Source organism: Idiotropiscis lumnitzeri, chromosome 18 (assembly GCF_059441095.1).
Source record: "Idiotropiscis lumnitzeri isolate Australia: NSW breed Sydney's pygmy pipehorse chromosome 18, RoL_Ilum_1.0, whole genome shotgun sequence".
Taxonomy (NCBI): domain Eukaryota; kingdom Metazoa; phylum Chordata; class Actinopteri; order Syngnathiformes; family Syngnathidae; genus Idiotropiscis; species Idiotropiscis lumnitzeri.
In genome coordinates, this window is record NC_142408.1 from 8743046 (window position 1) to 8763979 (window position 20934).

At 40.6% G+C, this 20934-nt stretch overlaps 2 protein-coding genes across 6 annotated transcripts in view; both read left to right on the forward strand.

The window, feature by feature from the left end:
- LOC148319402 (uncharacterized) overlaps positions 1–20934 on the forward strand; it is a 44873-nt gene that overhangs the window by 14807 nt on the left and 9132 nt on the right. For all 5 annotated transcript variants that reach the window (XM_088280755.1, XM_088280758.1, XM_088280757.1 and 2 more), the window contains exons 10-20: positions 176–9757; positions 11284–11559; positions 11658–11748; positions 16694–16740; positions 16884–16965; positions 18493–18567; positions 18659–18878; positions 18991–19218; positions 19305–19446; positions 19545–19714; positions 20270–20385. In XM_088280755.1, coding sequence (XP_088136881.1) covers positions 176–9757; positions 11284–11559; positions 11658–11748; positions 16694–16740; positions 16884–16965; positions 18493–18567; positions 18659–18878; positions 18991–19218; positions 19305–19446; positions 19545–19714; positions 20270–20385 — 11029 coding nt within the window. The remainder of the gene's footprint in view (positions 1–175; positions 9758–11283; positions 11560–11657; positions 11749–16693; positions 16741–16883; positions 16966–18492; positions 18568–18658; positions 18879–18990; positions 19219–19304; positions 19447–19544; positions 19715–20269; positions 20386–20934) is intronic.
- LOC148319403 (uncharacterized) lies at positions 13086–16302 on the forward strand. The gene is made up of 4 exons (XM_088280759.1): positions 13086–13250; positions 13995–15104; positions 15204–16141; positions 16253–16302. Exons 2-4 carry the CDS (start codon positions 14095–14097, stop codon positions 16300–16302), a joined length of 1998 nt encoding a protein of 665 aa, XP_088136885.1. The 5' UTR covers positions 13086–13250; positions 13995–14094.

Consider the following 20934-nt stretch of genomic DNA (forward strand, 5'->3'; position numbering starts at 1 on the left):
GTTTCGAAGTATATCGAACCAGTCTTCACTTTTGCTTGGAAAGTTTGTTGCATTTTTCAGACTGCTAAACATATTTTCTTTGCTTGCTTTGTTTTTTTTTGTTCTGCTTCTTCTTTTCTTGTCTTTGCTTTTCCCTCTCCCTAATGTTTTCATCATTTGCTTTAAACTAAATCAGGTCACTAAATGAAAAAGGACGAGTCAGAATTATACCTGTAGATTCTGGCATGGGTTGCGAAGATTGGGAAAGCAAATACAAAAGGCGAGCAAAGCCTCAGCTGAGTGACTTTTTAGATGCTCAACCAAACACTGCTCAAATGATGAAGCCTTACCTCGAACCACCAATCTTAGCTGTTCAAAATACTCAAAACATCAATTGTGTGCCTGTAATGTATCCTGAGGGCTATGACACGATAGATCGCCGGAGAAAGAAAAAAATCAGGGACACAGGTGGTTTTCACAATCGAGAGGCGCACAACGTGAGCGCAGGGGCTTTTCCCCCAGATGTTGGAATGCACCGTGGGAAAAGAGGAGATACATTTCTGCTCCAGGAAGAGAGGCAGCACATAACATCCTGTCCCCAGCAATGCAAAAATGGACTTCTCTATAAGACAAGAATGTGGGCGAAAAATGAACTTGATGTCACCTTAGAAAATTATGTCGCTTACAAAAAGGCGCAAGATGCAAGGGTGCAATCGCCGTTTGATTTTGATTTGATGTATTCTGGAGACCATCTCAATTTTTCCAGAGCCGAAGAGGAATTTGATGAAATTCCTTTTTCTGCAGAAGAAATGCCCACAATAATTTCAAGACACCGAAGGGACAAAACATTCTCTTATGATAGTGACGTGGACAACGCTCAGGGATTTCAGGAAAAGTCTAGAAAATCTAAACGTGGTGGATGGGTACCCGAAGCAGTGCTTTCACCTGTGGATGACCTGAGTGAAGAATACGTAGACCCAATGGATGAGCTACAATGTCTCGTTGAAACTGTTTCCGAATATCTCGCAGAGAAAGAAGAGGAAATCAGCAAATATGGTTCACTTCCAAAATCAAGCAAATCAAGGCTATCATCTCAAGGAAGCAACAGAACAGATTCTGTTGGAGATGACCACACCACTTTAAGGGATCCAAAAAGCGAAAATCAATCGCATACTCCAACTGGAGTTGCAAGTGTAAAAAATGCGATGAGCTCCTTATTCAGTAATCTCACGGACAGAGTCGGTGGGAGCCCCAAGCAGTCTGTCGTTGATTCAAAACCGTCGTCTGTACTGCCACCACAGTCTGGCATAACAAAACTGCTGTCCTTTATTCCTAAATCGAACAGCTCTACGCCTGTAGCAATTGTTTCTCCTGTGGAAACTTGTGAAAATGTGTTCACTTTGCCTTCACAAACATCTTGGAAGGCCAAGATGCAGAGTGAAACTGACGAACAATCTTGTGCAAGTACTCCTGATCTAAAGGTGCACAACCAAGACTTGGGAACAAAACCTCACGGTCCAGGAAGTTCAGTTCTGGGGAAATTAAATCCTTTAAAGCTGTTTTCATCAAACGATAGTATAAACTCAAGTGAACACAAGGAACAACCCAAGCCATCATATTATCAAAGTGATTCACATCTTGATCGTCGTACTGTTTATCACGATAAACCTCTTAAGGAAGGCAATCCAAACAAAGACAATGCGTCTTTTGCTAAACCAATTGGTGAAATGCAATCAGAAAGCACCAATTTATTTAGTCTAAGGAAGTCGATTAGTTCACTGATCACACCTTTTTCTTCCATCCCTGCTCATGAAGCGTCACCTGTGGCAGTTTATCCAATATTTAGATCACCCGAGGAGCCGGGACTTCAGAAACCGTATAATGAATCATTATCAAATACAAAGCGTCAACTGCCTTCACTATCCTCTGAAATTGTCACTACTCAGCAACAACCAAAAACCGAAGGAGGGATATTGTCTGGATTTTTAAAGTTTGCTTCCAGTGATGATGTTTGCTCTCCTGGAAACGCAACGACTCCAGAGCAATCACGGCAAGGATCAACTTCAACATCCAATGCCTTTAAGCAAAATTCTGGCACACCCCAGAAAAACGCAGAAAAGGGATGGTTCTCCAGCATATTTAGCCCTGCTTCTGCTCCCACCACCTCAAACCAATCTCAGAACAATGTGTCACCTGCCTCACACCCACAACATGTATCAAATCTGAAAACAACAGGAATACATAATCAGATGCAACAGCAAGCGCCAAATCAAAGCTTTTTGTCAGGATTTTTTAAAGGGAGCTCCCCTGAGGAGTCTTCTATGAGCTGCACTCAGCCGAAGCAAGTTGGAATGCTTGATTCAAGTGGAGAAGTCTCAAACAGTACGCTACAGCCAGGTCCGTTTAACCACCAACTGACTGAAAGTAGTACATCCCCAGAGATGTCCGGTCACGTTACCCAACAACAGAAAATGAGGGGAGGGCTTCTGTCTGGTTTGCTGAAGTTTTCATCAACAGAAAATGTCGCACACGATGCACACATTTCTGAAGATGAGCATCAAGGAAACATGCCTTGCAAGCACCCATCTAAAAACACAACCTCTGGTCAGCCTGAGAAAATGCAACATCCACAAAAGCCAACATTCACATCAGAAGAGCGTGATACACGTAATGTGATCCAACTTGACATGCAAAGTCCAAATCAAGGAGCAAACATCAGGAATCAAACAGCAAGACAGAATACCCAACAGGAAGCAAATAAATCAAGGTTTCCCCGGCAACAAACAGTTCCAGTTAAGCAACCATCCTCCAAACAAGGTGGTATCTTTTCAGGTCTTTTTAAATTTGCATCTGCTGATAGCATAAGCACAGAACAGCCCCCATCAATGCAACCTCGTGGAATTGTCCAAAGCATATCGAGCAATGAGCACCCTCAAGTGGGGAACATTCAAGGTTGTGAACGAAGTCAATCACATGATCACTCGAAAGAAAATAGCCAAGCAAGTGGTTCTGTTCGACCATTGACGTCCTTCACGCAGAAAAAGCTTCCCCAACAATCCAAAATTCAGGAGAGAGAGCAACTGATTCATGTGGAAAAAACCCAATTTAATCAACGAGACAAAGAGACCGCAAATCAATCTGGAGTGCTCTCTGATTTGTTTAACAAGTTAACAAAATCCTCTAAGGACCATGACACAACGTGCTATCCATCAAGAGAGCAACTGTCCTCACAAAAGGGCAATACATTTGCAGGCCAAAATAAGACAACATTGCAGACACAGCCAGATTTGACTCAGAAATCGTCACAAAACCGCTTTGACGACAAGAAGACGCCACCAACTGCCCAACAAAGTTACTTTTCGGGACGTGAAAATAAAAAGGTTACTATGGAACCTATCGCCCGTTCACAGCATGATATGCTAGGCCAGAGTACTGAGGAAATTTATCCCTCATCTAGATTGACAAAGTGCGCTGAGAGAAGTGACAGTCAAACAAGTGATCCAAATTATTTAATTCCAAGACCAAGCAGACATGATTTCAAAAATGCACCTGTGTCAATTGATTCTGATAGTCTAGACTTGAGAACATCAACTACTTTTGCAAGATCACTTCAGAGTCATGCAACATACTCATCCTTCAGTGCTGGTAATTTACCTCAATTATATTGCTCTCCGTCTTCTCATACAAAATTTTCCCAAAAGACCATTGAACCATACATTTGTGGAAGCATGCCCTCATTGTATGAACCAACAAGCCAAAATATTTATAATGGTCATCTTTCTCCTTATCAAATAAGTCCCTCCTATGATGAAAACCAGTGGATCCATAGCAGTACAATATGGCAGCAGTTTCAGAATGAATCTTTGAATCGTCAATTCCAAGGAGAAGACTCGGGTTATGCTCAGAGCTATGAAAACTTGTCATTGCAAGCTTTTCCGTTTGGCTACAGCCCTCCAAAGATCAATCAGCAGCTTACTTCCTCTACCACCTGGCAAGGTGATATTTGTCATAATGAGAAACTTGAGCCATATTTTTCTAATGGCAACAGGAATGAGGGTTCTTACCCGCAGAGAGCGTGGAATAGCCGTGAAGAGTTGGGCAACCTACAGCATTCATCCAGTGAACAGGGAATATTGAACTTAACAACTAAACCCACTACACCAACTCTTGGGAAATGGCATTCATGTAATGACAGCAGCACTTACAGCTTGAACGGTATTGCATATCATGAAGGCTATTATGAGGAGACCGCTCCAAGCCTGTCTTATTCAGCGAACTGGCAGCATGGGATTGATAATCACGCGATTCAGCCAAGTCAATGTCAATTCAGTCACTTGAAATACTCAAATTATCCCTCAAGTGTGAGTCATGACATGGACGATTCGATATACTTTGAAGACACTGAATGGTATCAGCAGTGGCTTGCGCTTTTGGAGCAAGGAATGTGGTGGCCAGCTGAAGATGGTGACTGTGGTTACTTTGTCTATACTGATCATGAGTACATTTACGCCCTGCTCACAGATTCAGCAGGTGAATATGTGTACGCATGTTCCCCTGAAGATAATTCTTCTGGAAATGCATGTGGTAGCTTTCCCAGCGCTCTGCTTTTCAATGAAATGGTTTTAGTGTGTGGCTTCAAAATTCCATTATATAATGAGGATGAACTTCTGTGGTTGCCTGGTCAAGATCTGAATGAATCGCAACTCCTTAATGCCCCTTTAGATTTGTCTGCTGCATATCGAAAAGGAAATCAGATCATGAACCTTAATCTTCAGCAGTTCGCTCAAATGTTTGAAAATTCTTTTTTGTCACCAGAGCAGCGAGGTATAGATTTCACATCTTACACATTAAACAAAGTTCGTATGGATCCAAGGCAACCCTCAGAGGACCAATGCAAGTATGTCATTGACCTTTCATGTCATAATAAAGACCGTCAGGGTCCTCAGTGGAATAGCCAAGAAAATAGGACATTTCTTGCTCAAAAGGTTGCCGTTTCCTTGAATTCTACTGCCACTGTGAGATCGAATGAGCAGATACTTTACAAGTGTTACCAGCCTAGCCAACAACGCCGTCCATCCACTGGTGTTACTGTAAAACATGTTGATGATGTATCAGAAGAAGACTGGAGAAAGAGAGTGGCTCCAGGAGAAGAACAACCAAATCGTCAGATCAAAAAGATTTCTTCTCTTATCTCATCTGTTGTGGGCAAAAGTACTACAGTTGAATCAAAAACAACTAGCTTATCTTCCTCTAATCAAAGGGATCCTGCCAATTTAACTGATAAACATTCTAAAAATGTGTTTTCGTCTGGCTTACAAAGTTTGAAGGCAAAGATCGTCAAAGAAGAAAGTCCATCTGTAAGTTCAGAAAAAAATGCACCACGAAGAATTCTCCCCACCATTTTAACAAATAATCAAGTGACGCCTTCACCAAAACAATCACATTCCAATTCACAGAAACCGAGGTTGCCACGACAAAACACAACAGAGATCCCCAAAGCACCACTGGGATCAAAAGAATCTCAAATTAAAGATGGGCTCCCTCAACTCACAACTGATAGGCCAGTGGATAAAACGGTCGAAAAACCCAATGAGCAACCAGGGTTCATGAATTTTCTAAAATCTGCAGTTGGTATAGATGAACCCAAGCAAGAGTCGCCGAAGGTTTCACAGACATTTGTCAATCAGCAAATCAAAACTGGAAACACTGCTTCTTCACAAGCAAGTGCTGGCCAAAATAAAGAGCCGACAGGAGTATCAAATATATTTGGATCAATTAGCAGCTTATTTAATATTGATCCCTCTACACCTCAGAGAAAAGATGCACCCAGGCAAACCGAAGCAAGACCTAAGGTTATACAGAGACAGCAAACACTGAACCAAAGTGATACATCTGGGCCACAAAAAGACCCCCCCTCCCAAAAACCTGAAGCATTCTCTTCCACTGCTAAGGGCGTTTCTGCAACCCAATCTAAAGCTTCATCACTTACTGAACCGACAAAACAAGAAAACAAAACAAAACCTTCTGGTGGCCTCTTTGGATTTTCCCTTGGAGAAATTCTAACAGGATCAACATCAACAGCGCAGCCTGGACCTACAAATCAAACAACGAAGTCATCTCCAGCTCCACAAGAAGAGTCATTCGGTAAAAGTTTATTGTCAGTGTTAAGCGGCTCAAATGCAGCACAATCTACACCTAGCTCTGGTCCTTCTCAAGCAAATGCCCCAAACACCACTCCACATGATCCTCAAGTTGACTCTCCAGGTAAAGGTTTATTAACAATGTTTGGAGGATCACATTCCACTCCTTCTCCTCCTTCTCAAACAAAGACCACAGATGAGGTGCCACAACAGAGAAATAGTCTTCCAAAAGACCAGCCGACAGGTTTATTTTCATTGTTTGGTGGTACAAACTCTCAACAGTCTCAATCTCAAACAGGATCTCTTCTAGGGGGAATTATCTCAGGATCATCAAGTTCAACTGAAAACCCAGTGAAGGGTCTGTTTTCAATGTTTAGCGATCCTAGTCCCACCCCAGCCAAGTCCCCAATGGCCTCATCCCCACAACCAAAAATAATTCAACCACAAGCTCAACAACAAAGAGGGGCTCAAACACAACCAAAGCACCAGCCTCAAGCCCAAGGGCAACAAGCCACATCCATTCTGGGAGGGATATTGGGTGGGTTGTCTACCTCAAGTGAAGGGCCCAGAAAATCCTTGTTCTCCATGTTTAGTACCCCCAATGCCTCTCAAACACCAGGAGCAGGAGGGCATACAGCTGCACCATCCCAAGAACCTTGTAAAACGATACCCTCTGCTGTATTAGACATTGGGACACATAAACACCCACCTCCTAAAGTGTTACCTAGCATTAATTCTGCTAGCAAAGAGGCACCGCAGTCTTCCCAAAGTCCATCTGCGTCCAGCACCTTGGTTCCAGAACATGTAAATGAAGTTTCAAATGATTGTTCGGGGCGCAATGAAAAAATTAACTCAAAGGAACTCCAATCTATTAATACAAATGCAGCTTTGAATCACAGCACTTTAAGTTCTGGTTTTGAAATGAAATCCACTGATAGTTCATCAACTGAACCAAATTCTGAATCTATAGCTCTCATGAAGAAAACAATCACTAAAAGTATACCTGAAGATTTTGCTTCCATTGAGGAACCACCAACTATGTTCGGGGAAAAAGGTCAGGCATCTTCGAAAACAGAATTCCTTTCAGACAGTCCAGCAAAAGGCTTGCTTTCATTATATTCTGGGCCTACTAGTGAACCCACTAGTGAAAGCCAAAAAGGTCCAACTCCTACAGAAAAAACATCTGAGCCCAAGGATGCACAAGCTAAAAGTATATTTTCAGTGTTTGGAACCTCCTCCCCGCAACCCGGATCTCAGTCTGGAGGGTCTCTATTAGGGGCTATGTTTGGAGGATCATCACCCCAAACAGCTTCTCAGCCTGGAGGATCATTTCTAGGTGGTTTATTTGGAGGGCCTAGTCAGCAGCCTACTGTACCCACAAAGAATAGTGGTTCTGTTCCACAGACCGCCGGACCTCAAGCAGGGGAATCCTTGATTGGAGGGTTATTTGGTGGATCTGCTACTCGGACAGCTGGATCTCAGACTGGAGGGTCTATTTTAGCGGGCATATTCGGAGCTCCTGCAGCATCAACCACAGCAACACAGGCCAGTGGGGCATTGGGTGGACTTTTTGGTGGGGTTACCACACAAACTATTGTACCTCAAAAGAGTAGCTCTGTAGTGGAAGGCATTCTTGGAAGATCAGCTACTGCACAGACGACTGACCATTTACCTGAAGCCTCAGTCTCGGTTGAATTACCTGGTAGTAGTTTGCGTTCGTCGTGTAAAGATCCTGTTTCACCTGCATCGTCCACACCAACAGTTACACCAAATGTAAATGATGGCAAGACCACCACTACTCAAAAAACATTTAATGACAATAACACGGTCCCAGCTCCAGTGTGTCAAGAATCTTCTACAACTACCAATGTCCCTCAAAGTGAAGAACAGCCAGAAACGTTACAGAAAGCTGCTATTACAGACCTGCTTCCAGTAGAAAGCATACTTATAAAAGATGGCAACAGCAATGACCATTGTGACAAAACAGACAAACCAACCGTAGCAGATAATGAGGCTGAATCTGAAAGTTGCATTCTCGCGAAAGAACCTGCCAGCGCTACGCTTGTAAGTGAAAAGCCTACGCAAGATAAACCACCACCTAAAAATAAAGGGGAGATGCAACCTACACCGGTGGGTGAGGAGCAACAAAAGACACCAGCGTCAGACAAATATGTTGAAAGTTCATCAACAGAAACAGTTACAGGTTTTATGACCTCCCTTTTTAAACCGATAGTATCTTCTGATGCAGCTCCTCAGTCTCGAGAGAGAAGCTCACTTTTTGGACTAGGAGGATCAGCACCCCAAGCAGCTGCTAGCCAACCTGGAGCTTCACTTCTTGGCAGTATTTTTGGAGGTTCTAACACTCAAACAGCACCTCCCCACTCAGGTGGAAATTTATTTGGAAATTTAAACAAGGGTTCTGATCTCCAGTCTAATACTTGCAGTACTGCACCCTCTCCTGGAGGGTCCATTTTTGGAATGTTCGGAGGACAAGCCACTGCCAAGCCTAATGCTCCAAAGACTAGTGGGCCGTTATTGGGTGGCCTGTTTGGAGGGACTGCCACAGCAGCACAGTCTGGTGGTTCTTTCCTTGGAGGAATGTTTGGCGGTCTCACTACCCAGGCTGCAGGATCACAAACTGGAACAACTGTTCTTGGGAGTAGTGGAGGGGCTACACCTAAGGGACAGTCGCCTAAGCCTCCTGAATCACTACCAAATGAGCAAAAAACAAAAACTATTGTAACCCCACAACCACATGTTACAGATAACAATTTGGCACCGAATGGTACCCTGGCAGATTTAAATAAAATTGTCGACTCCAATCAAGCAGATTGTACTCCGGAGGAATCCAGCGTCATTGCAAGTAATAATGCAGTGTCACCTGAGGTTTCTTGTCCAGATACAACTTCTACTCCAAGTAAATGTGAACTCATTTTTCAAATAGATGACCCAAAAAAAGAAATGTCGACGGTTGAGGAAAACATCACTTTAGAAAACCCCATCCTCACCAAGGAACAGTCAAGATGTGAAGAGGACATATCTGTCCAAAAGAATTCAAATACAGCCCAACCTGTTGACGTTGGAAAGGTTGCAGAACCATCTCAAACAAAGTCTTTGTTCGGTTTCATCACAACACAGAGTGATGCAGGAAAATCAATCGGTTCTTTATTTTCCCCAGCAATGACATCTGCTTCTTCAGCAAGTCCTCAAACAGAAGCAGGCAGTTCTCTTTTTTCAGGATTAAAAACACTATCTGGGGGCCTGTTTCAAGAGGAAAAAACTATCACTCCTTCATTATTCCGCCCAAAGATGGGATTCCCCTGGCAAACAGAGCCACCAAAGCAAGCCGCTTCCCCAGTTATAACATCTCAACCAAAGAATAGTAGCAAGCCAACAAGTGATGAAACACATCTCGTGCAAAGTGTTTCCACATCTGATGCCCCAAAAGCTGAATCGGTAGGTTCCACCGATGAAGTAGCCAAACCCCAGATATGCATTTCCACCCCTGAACTAGATTCCTCAGCTTCCTTGACCTTAAAAGATACCAAAATGCTTGTAGAAACAAACCCTTCTGCAGGTGCTACCAATGACGAGTCCTTGGACAACCCAGCTCCGAGGAATCTGTTGAATACAAAAAGGCTAGTAAAAGCATTATAAATGGCTTTGTTCCTTACCTTTTATGTTGTAATTACACCTCCACCCCCACTCCCCAAAAAATGACAGTCTCTCATCTTTGCAACCCCTCCCTACTTATCAATGAAATGTAACTAGCCTTTGTTTAATTTTAAATACAGTAAGTATATAGTTGAAAAACACGATTGCAAGGTCAAACACATTTTACTTTGCCTGTGGAAGCAGTATAATACCGAGCCCCTGATGTGACATAGAATTAAAAAAAAAAAACCCTTCCCTCCCTTGTGTGTACTGCTTGGAAATAACATCTAGAGGGCGAAATCAACTTCGTGCGAGGAAGATAAATTTACTGGTACATCGCAGGCTGTTCATGAATCAAAAAGTTTTTTTGGTACAAATGAGCAAATGCTTCTGGAGAGCTTCTGTCGAATTGCAAAAGAAAATGAAATTTTGTCTGTCCAGTGTCATTTGCTGTTGATTGCTTACGGCATCTGATTGTAAAATGTGTTTGAGCATGGGAATCTGTTTTGTTTTTCATATCCATTCTTCATACTCTACGTGATTTGGTTTTGGTTGTTCATATTTCATCATATTTGTGCATTGTTTGTACCCCTTTTGTATAGAAATATATTGGTAAATATTAATAAATAACTCAAGTTCTGATTCATAATGACATAGACGAATGCAAATAGGTGAAATGCACCTGTGCCTATTTCATTTAAAATTCATTTGAATTATTTAATAGTTTTGTGATTTATGATCCAGTATTACAGCTCTATCCAGTCAGTATTTGAGAAGAGGGCAAATATGGTACTTTGTTTGTCACAAATTTTATGACTCAAAACCAGTTTTTGCATTGTGCATCTACTTTAGTTTGCTTGGATGCAGATCAAGTGTATATTTGGGCCGCCATTTAAATTATGATCATTGTATGTTTAAAATATACAATTAACATAATTAAAAAGAAAAAAAACAGTCGGTCAAATGAAAACAATGAAATCAATCAGCGGAGTTAAAGGGCATTACTCGAAAATTTCAACATAGCTTCTAGAACTTCTAAGATCCAAGGTAGATGCATGTGCAGTATTTAATGCAAATGCTAACATATCTTCAATATTTCAATATTTTTCAACATGCCACAATCTCCCTTCAAGGTTTGGTATTTTTTTTAGGTTGTGTCTATACAACACGTGTTTTTGTATTTAGACAGATTATTGAGCAAGCAGCGCAAAAAAAAAAAAGACCCTTGATAAAATTGCCTGCCAAATACTGTTCGTAGATCAGTGGGGCACTCGCATCACAACTTTGTTCGAAATACATTAATTTGGTCAATGTTTCAACAGCACTGAAAATCTTAACTCAACATGCTTGGAAAATGTTACGACGACAATCCCCACTTATCTAACTGCGAGCGAAGCAAAAAAAAGAAATCACAATAGATATAGAAATAGATATTTACCGAATTTGGATTTGTTTTATTAAAAAATAAATTTAAATCCTAACATTGATCATTTCCCTTTCTCCAATTTAGTCCAGTGGAAAGTAGTCGCTTTGGGTCATCAGGAAACCTGAGTCAGACCAGCTCTCAGCTGAGTGAGCTCGGTCACGAAAGCACTGGAGGCTCAGAACTCGAAGAATCCTTCCACTCCTATCACAGCACGAGCTTCTATCCCTCCACAAATGGACATTTAACAAAAAACGGACAGTCTGCTGTTGGCGAAAAGGTTCTACATCAGCCGTCCTTCGATGTGAGACGAAGCTCGCAAAATGAAACTCCGAAGGAGAAAGTTTTGTCTCAACTTCAAAGGTAGCAAAATCTTGAACAAATGCGTAAAAAAAAAAAAAAAAAAAAAAAAATTGCCTTGTAATCTCTCTTATTGATGCCCATACATTCATATGTCCTAGGTTTCATGATGAAGGGTCACCATTACCATTTTCTCCATCCAGAGTTCGTTGGTTGAAGGCGATCAATAAAGTCAGGGTTCAGCTACGGGAGGTATGCAGTTTTTCTGTTGTTGTTTTTTTTTGTACCCATTTATGTTCTCAGTATGTCATCACTATTACGCTATAATTAAAACTGTAAATAGAGATATCACATTTTCTTTTTTCCATCCATCCATGCATTTTTTTATACTGATAAATTTTTAAATTGGCATTTGGGATTTTTTCTTTAAAGGGGAAGTTAAACCCCCCCTCAAAAAAAAAAAAAAAATAAAAATCTTAAATATTTTCTATGCAGCCCCACTAGTCTAAACACTGCATTCTGATTAATATTGTGTTTGTGGCATAAGCCACCCATTTATATATATCTCGGAGGGCGGCCATTTTGCCACTTGCTGTCAACTGAAAATGACATCACCGTTGCTCAGGGCTCAGCTCACGGCAATCATGGCTCAGCTTCAGAAAAAGGTTGGTCGTTACCTGAGCAACTGTGATGTCATTTTCAGTCGTCAGAAGTGACAAAATGGCCGCCCCCTGAGATGGCTAAAACGGGCGGATTTAGCTGCAAACGCAATATTAATCAGAATGTCATCTTTAGACTGTTAAAGGCACACAACCATACGATTACAAAGAATGTTTGGGGGGGCGGGGTTGACTTCACCTTTAATTATGCCTATACTACTCTGTTAGCATTGGTGTGTTCTGAATAGTGTACCAATTCAGGTAACTTTGGAGTCATAAGAACAGAACTCCATCATAAACTGAGGACTCCGTGGAGAGTGAAATATTTAATTTACATCCGAGGTCATTATTTTGGACACATACATAATTAATATGAATGTAACCGCACATGATGTCTCTGTGCAGTACAGAGGCAAGGTTATTATTGTTAAGAAAAACGAATGAAAATGACAATATATACATCTGCTCTCTCAACATCTACAGTATACCTCAGTCTCTGTCTTGCAAATGTCATGGCTAAAGAAATGCTTTTGGTAGCATCTCAAAGTCAGGTGTGGATAAATGGCAGTGCAGCATGAAAATAAATATACCACGGTGCAACTTTCTTTCTGGAAGAAAAATAAAACGAATGATAATGCATTTTTAGATTCTGTTGCACTCTGGTTATGGCATACTCGTTCAGGTTTTCATGGAAGTCGAAATACAGAAATAATCCTGAATACATACGGAGTGTGGCAAAACCAGATACAGGGAAGAGCCAGCGAATCGAGACTATTACTACATCAAATCGTCTTTGTGCTAAATTACACTGTCAGAGGGAGTGAGAAAGCAGCAAGAGCATGCAAAAGGGTGGGGTGGGGGGGTGTCGGGATAGCAACATTATCATGTGATGTGCAAACTGCGTTCCCTCACTTGTCTGATTTAACAATTCAGTGGTACCAATGAGGAAACCCAATCCTCGAAAAGTTTAAGAATATTCTTTAAATTGGGGACAGCAAAAAATTCATTGAACACCTGTGGATGATCTGTCACTTCAATTAAATGGAGGAGGCGTGATGGTTCTTCTTTGGATTTTTTGCCCTCTCCTACTTGAAGGTAAGAATTTCTTTTTTTTTTATTTATTATTTTTTTAATGCAATATGTTGAGTTGCAGATTTACAGATCAGCTTCACATGGTAATTTACTATATAACTCTGTCAACTCTTTCTTAGGCAAGTTTCGAAAGATCATTGGTTAGCAGAACATGAATCAATGGGCATATAAATAAACAAATGACCTTTCAAAATTTTTATTTGACTGTCTCAAGTTGATAATTTGAAATGTAATGCCGTTAGATTTTTACTTTTGTACTGATCAGTGTTAACTGTGGTGTTAGGAAAGGGTTGGACTAAAGCAATCCGGTAGAGCAGCTGGTATAGTTGCAATCGGACACGAAGCACTGAGATTTGACCTGTCATCTAATTGCTGTGTTCCCAAAGCGTTGCAATTACAGAGATCGAAGCAGCTGCATGAGAGTTGTTAGCCTGATAGAGAGTGTATCTGTACTCTCCCGCCAAGCCTATTGTATATTGTCTATTCAGTGCCAGTATTTCCCATTTTACCTATTTATTTATTATTCTGTTTAGTCTCAAGACCCAAATTAGGAATTTGGGTTGAACATTTTCCAGGTATTAATGTAGCTTTTTGATCAGCTATGCAACTTAAATATTTGCTATATATTTTCTCAAATAAATTCAATTTAGTTGTTTTTGCAAATATCAAGTATAATTCAATCCTTCAAAATGGTTACTATTTTGCCAATAATCCCCTTCCTGATTCTCTTTTGTCTGCCATTCCCAGACACAGAAGATGATTGCTCACACCAATCTGATATCAGACTACTGGGGAATCACAGTGCTTTTTCTTACAAGTGGAAATAGCTAAGCAAGGGTGTTCTTTCATGGAGATGTTCCCCAAAGGGCGCCTCGATGAACAAGATGAGCACAACAGAAAAGAAGTTAATGTTCTTTCGCAATCGCCCATGTGTCACATGGTGGAACAAAGCTTCAACGTACTCCCAGAGAACTACAGACTAGAATCCAATCGGTCCGTTACCCGATCACGGCAAAACAGCTGTTCTGATTGTGAGTCTGGGTTTTCTGCTGTGGAGGATAGTATACCCCAGATAATTAAAAAGATCCATTCTGGGGATAATAAACAGGACGTGGAACAAGGCTCTAATAATATAGTGGATAATATCCTGAAAGAGCTCAAAGGCATAAATAAGATCCAGGAGGAAATCTCAGACCTGAGGCAGTATTTAACATCTGTACGAGGCTCAGTGGATGAAGTGTCTTGTTGCGTCGATGCCGTGCTAAGTGAAATTGGTGAGTTATACTCTGGAGCATCAGCTGCACCTCACTGCAGTCCAGTTTCCCTAACGAACAGACCCAGGCGAGGAAGCCTGGGAAGACAGAACGCTGTCACTTCACCTCTCAAGAGAGACACTGCTCCTCTGTCTGATTGGAAAAAACATGATATTTCTGGGGGGTTACCATCTCATGGAACATCCAAGCTATTGACTGTCAGTCAAATTGCCCTCCTGTCAAATCAACGACCAATCCAAGAAAAGACATTGGCTTGTGCTTCCAAACATGAGATTTTTGGTCTTCATCAACGCCAGGACTACCAAAGTAACCACTCTTTGTCATCCTGTCCTTCCTCAGATACAGGATTTCTTTGTGTTGACTCAGCAAATGACAAGTGGCCTTCTGATTATCAACAGTTCAGGGAGTGTGGTTGGAGTAAGGGTGAAATTTCTTGCGCAAACAGTGAAGAACTACACCTTTGGGACTACTGTCATACGGAGACACCAAGTCGTACACCGGGTCATTCTTCACATGCAAGTTCTGAACACCTCTCATTACTTTTTGGAATTCATTACAACTCTCCCTCGTGTTCTCCTCGTTTGGGCAATAGAAACAAAACACTTGAGAAGGATGAAACCGATTTGGCATGTGTCTGTTCCGGGAAGTCCCCGTACTCTCAGAGTTCTAGTTACGACAACGGGGATGCCTGTGCAAATGCTGAAGACAGGTGTTCCTCCGTGAGTGGGATTTGCTCCGATGTATTGTTGACAGACTGTGATGGTGGTTACCTGGAGCCTCATTCTCTGTGCGATGACGATCCATCATCCGGTGACACTCTTGAACTGGGTTCAGCAGAGAGTTTGGATAGAGACTGGACAGATCACAGCATCACAAGAGATGATGGAGGAGAATCTGCGTCACAACATGCTTTGGAAATTTCTCCCCTAGTCGGTTTTGACGTTCCAACTTTTAGCAAGGCGGTACTAAGTTTCAGGTCTTCTTTAAAGGGGGCTTTGAAAAGGTTTGACGGGTTCAACGCTGACGATCTGGAAGACGATATCTCAGAAGCATCTCTGTCCCTCATTACACACACGGATGAAGCAACAGAGGTGATCATCAACGCCTGTCATGTAGAAGGAGCGTCCAGCGATCACACATGTCTCCCCACAAAGGACGACAGTGAGGCCTCCGACTTTATGAACAGTGGACAGATGTTTGAGAAGCAGTCATGTTCAGCTCAAGCGTTGCGCCAAGAGGATGGCCTCTCTGCGTCAACTGTTACTAATAGAAGTGATATTGAGATTTTACAAAGCAAAGAAGAAAATCAAACATATTTGGAAATGTCCGGGCTTCACCTAAAACCAAATTCTTGCCCGGTCCTCCAGGGTGAGACTACATTTGATGCATTGCCCAGTTCAGATGATTTACCCTTCAATTCTCCAAGTGAAGACGACATAGTTGAGGAGGTTGGAAAACCAATTGATGCCAATCACAAAGCACGTATAGCTAACTTCCAACGTATTCTTCGAGAAAAGAGGCAGATTCATCAGAGGCTGTCCCAGTCTACGCAAGGTTCTCACGGGTCTTGTGGCTCTCAAGGTTCTCAAGGATTCCGTTCTCAGGAGACATGTGTTAAAGGTCATTTTAGTTCTATGTCATTCAATTGAAAATGAAATACCTCTTAATGACACCCGTTGGAAATAGGATTTTAAAGTGCCTCTAATGCAATTTTCATGACTTTCTTTACAGAGACCGTGCAAGAAGAAAATCAGGTTGCTCCAGTTCTATTTGCTCCATAATAAAGATGAAGCCGTTTTGTTTGTGTGCTGTATGTTTTTATTGTTACCATCAACTTTTGAACGTCTTTATATGGAATTGTGAGTGTGTACTGATTTTGTTGACTGTAAGTAAACGTTTGCTTGAATGTTTCAATAGATGTAGAATGTGGAAGTGTCTTTCAGTATTTATTTCACCATGAAAAGCATCCCTGTAGGAAAGGGAAACAAATTTTCTGATTGAACCTTGTTGGATTTATTTATTTATTTATTTATGTATTTTGTGGTCTTCCGTCTAATATCAGATATGTGAAACTCAACCAACATGCACGTTTCATTACTATTCTCCTGTCAGAAATTTAATGAATTTGTGAACCTTTGTAAATGTCCTTATGACTCCGTTTCAATCTTGCAGGTTTGTCATGATGAACAGAGTGTAAGACAGGCCTGGGTAAAACCAGGGTAAGTCTAACAGTTTGGCTGTATTTCTGTACTTTTCGAATAAAAAAAATTGTAAAAAGAAAAATTAAATAAATAAATTAAATAATTTTAATACTCAATTCCTCAAAATGTTTTTCTTTTGTTTTTTTTTTGTCTTTGAACAGTGGTGGGCCTGCAGGTCTTTACGGGATTGACAGCATGCCCGACCTTCGTAAAAAGAAGCCGATCGCCTTGGTTAGCGATGTGGTCAGTACACACATTTCTGCATATATTTTTTTAAAAATGTGTGTATACATATATTGTGTGCGTGTGCCGGGGTGTGTGTAAATAAACATATATATATATATACATATATATATATATATCCTGTAAATGTTCTTCTTTTGAGCGCATGGGTTGTGTCTTTGTAAGTTCATCTTTCTGTTTGGGAGAGCAGCTCTTTATTGACAGCTGAATGCTTTTTAGGATAGATTCGAGTGTCATCATTGAAACGCTTATGAAAGCAAGCTGCTAATTGTTGTCTCCCTCCTCTCTTAAACCTGAAACTATTCCCCGCAACTCTCTTGAATGCATTCTCTCTGCCTGGTCAGGCTATGGTAAGTTATTGGAATCCAGTAAAATTATCAAAGTTGGATAAACAAAACACTACTTGCCTCAAACTATCATAACTGCAGCATGTTTTATTTTTCTCTTTAATTGGAGACTTAGTGTGAATTACAAATTAAAACATTTGTATGCATCTTTCATATGATACTGGTTAACAGCACATTTTAATCAGAGATGTCTTTATATGTCTCTAAATGTATTTTTGATGCTGATTTAAAAAAATATTTTTTTTCTAGCAGAGCATGTTTGGGAGATTTTCATATTTTTGTTTTTAAGTTTGACCTATAAAAGCTTGGCCAATACAGACTACACCATTTGTTATGAAAATCATTTTGCCAAATGTTGCCCCTTGACCCTTGATTCCGATATATTACTACATTTATTATTATTATTATTATTATTATTATTATTATTATTATTAAGACTAGATTAAAAAAACGATTTCAAAATCAGGGCAAAAGATTTATCTAGAAAAGTATTTTTGCTTCTCTGAATAAACGTGTTGACCAGTGTTATTTTAAAGATGTTTCCCTCAAAAAATTACACTTCTCCACACACAGGCAAAGTTTTTGGCAGCCTTGCGTTAAACAAATAAAAACCTACTATGGTCACTGAAATAATGTAAAATATAGAGTTTTGGTTGAAAATCTGCAAAGTTTCTCATTCAATTGGGGCATATTGAAAAATCTGTGGCCATTCAGTTTAAGTGGCCATTTGTCACCCCTTACTATATGACAATTTGTATTTACATTTGTCATTTTTTTTCAGTGACCTTTGTTTGTTTTTTTTTCTTTCTGTAATGGCATATCAACAATTTTGCCAATGTGTTTATAGGCTTGCATCGTTCCTCAAAATGTACAACAATGACATTGAATAAACTAACACACTAACGGCTTTTTGTTTTATATATCCAACTTAACACTTTGTTTTAATCCTCTCTCCTGTAGTCCCTTTAAACTAACATTTCTCACTATCCCTTTTTGACTATTGGGTTATGTCCTGGGGAAAATGACAAAACAAACCCTTTTAAACCTTCCACCTCACTCAAGGCAATGGCCTCCATTTTAATAATATCTCACAATTTGGTTTGGTCGTGGGTTATTAATACATGTCATGAAAAAATATTCTGAAATTATAAGATACCATAACATTCTACCTGTTCTCCAGTCCCTTGTCCAAGCTCGTAAGGCAGGTATCGCATCCGCGATGGCTGCGCGATCTTCCATCAAGGATGAGGAGCTGGTGAGCTCTACAAAAAAAATAATAATAATGTGGGTTAAGAGTTCACACAATGATTCTGTTAACGTTACCATTTTCTTTCTCAACACAACAGAAAAATCATGTGTACAAGAAGACGCTACAAGCGCTGATCTATCCAATATCATGCACCACGCCCCATAACTTTGAGGTGTGGACCGCCACAACACCCACATATTGTTATGAGTGTGAGGGGCTGCTGTGGGGAATTGCGCGACAAGGCGTCCGCTGCTCAGAGTGTGGCGTTAAGTGTCATGAAAAGTGTCAGGAACTGCTCAACGCTGACTGTCTGCAACGTGAGTATGAGGACCATTTCCTCTTAAATTTCCATATTTGTATTGATACCGCACTCATTGGTGACATTTAGTAGCAGGAACCTGATTGATTGTTCACCTGGTTCATGATTAGGTGCCGCTGAGAAGAGTTCTAAACATGGAGCTGAGGACCGTACTCAAAATATCATCATGGCAATGAAGGACAGAATGAAGATCAGGGAAAGGAACAAACCGGAAATTTTTGAACTTATCAGGGAAGTGTTTATTATCAGCAAAACTATTCATTCCCAGCAGATAAAAGCAATCAAACAAAACGTACTGGACGGTACCTCAAAGTGGTCTGCCAAAGTCACCATTACAGGTATGCTTATAATTTACAAATAAAATAATTGAACCAGAAATGATCACAACATTTCATGCAATTTTTTTTTTCCTCCCTTATTGTAGTTGTTTGTGCCCAAGGACTTCAGGCAAAGGATAAGACGGGCTCCAGTGATCCGTATGTCACTGTGCAGGTGGGCAAGACAAAGAAGAGAACCAAGACTATCTATGGCAACCTCAATCCAGTGTGGGAGGAAAAATATCACTTGTGAGGACCCATTTTTTCGTCATTCATCAAGCTAAATAAGTGAATTGAAGACATTTTTTGGGGTGGCATTTATTTATTATTTGCTTATTTTTTATTAGCGAATGCCACAATTCGTCAGACCGAATCAAGGTGCGCGTGTGGGATGAGGATGATGACATCAAGTCAAGAGTCAAACAACGTCTCAAGAGAGAATCTGATGATTTCCTTGGCCAGAGTATTATTGAAGTGCGAACACTGAGTGGTGAAATGGATGTCTGGTACAATCTAGGTCAGTGGATTAATTATAAAAAATTATACATTGAACATTGAACTGGTGCTATTTTTTTTAGCTATGCAATGTGCAGCGGCCTTAAAGAGTTAAGTATGGATGTAATAAACTGAAAGATTTTTTCATTCACTTTAAGCTTCTTATAAGAGTATTTTTTTTACCCACATCTTATGCTCTCAAGTAAGAGCCCCCATCCATCCATGTGTGATTAACAAGTAGCAGTGCTCGAGATAGAAATCGAGCGTTCCACCGACATGTATGAATTACCCTTAATGGTAAGCCTGTCAGAGCAAATAGTCGGGCTGAATCGCAAGGCGCTCCGCCCCCGCTCATGTCTTAAATGAACAGACACAGATCCATACAGCCCACCTCTTCTGTACCCCCCACCCTCACTTTTGAGACCCTTTATTAGTGACGACTGAGTGCTCAACCTTTCCATCAAAGTGGAGATCCATGCCATATAAATAGACTTTGAACAGCTGAGTGTTAACCAGATTTTTGTCTGGCCCTGACACCGCATTTGCTTTGTACGACTGAGTTTGTGTTAAATTGCAGAGAAGAGGACGGACAAGTCAGCCGTGTCAGGGGCCATCCGTCTCCAAATCAACGTGGAGATCAAGGGGGAGGAGAAGGTGGCGCCATACCATGTGCAGTATACCTGTTTGCATGAGGTAATTTAATATGAAGCATAGAATCAGTTTAAAAGACTCCATTATTGCCAAGTGGACACTGACTGCAGGGCTTTCGATTGGATTAGCTTTTCACTCAAAACAACATAGATACAACATCCTTTTTGGCGACTGGGACTTGTCAAGTCATTGAGGTCAAGTTTCATGATTGCAAAGTCAAATTCAAGTCGAGTTCTTCAGAGGTTTATGCTAAGCAATTTGCAAGCCATAAAATCAGAGACTCGGGTTGACCCGAGAGCAAGTCGCATGACTCGAGTCCCCCATCTCTGTTTTGTGGTTGATCGGTGTCCAGTGTTTGGCTAATAGTTCAAAATCAATTCCCGTAATCTGTTTAATTCATCATTAAACATGTACTTACTTGGTAAATGACCTCTTGATTGACTTATTTAAAAATAAATTATATATTTTTATTGTCGATTTTGTTTTATCATTTGTTACTGTGCCATAATTTTTTTTGTTTTTTTTGTTTTTTTTTTTTTAATAGTCGAGTTCCGGAAAAAGTTATTTTCTTCATATGGGAATGAAAATGAA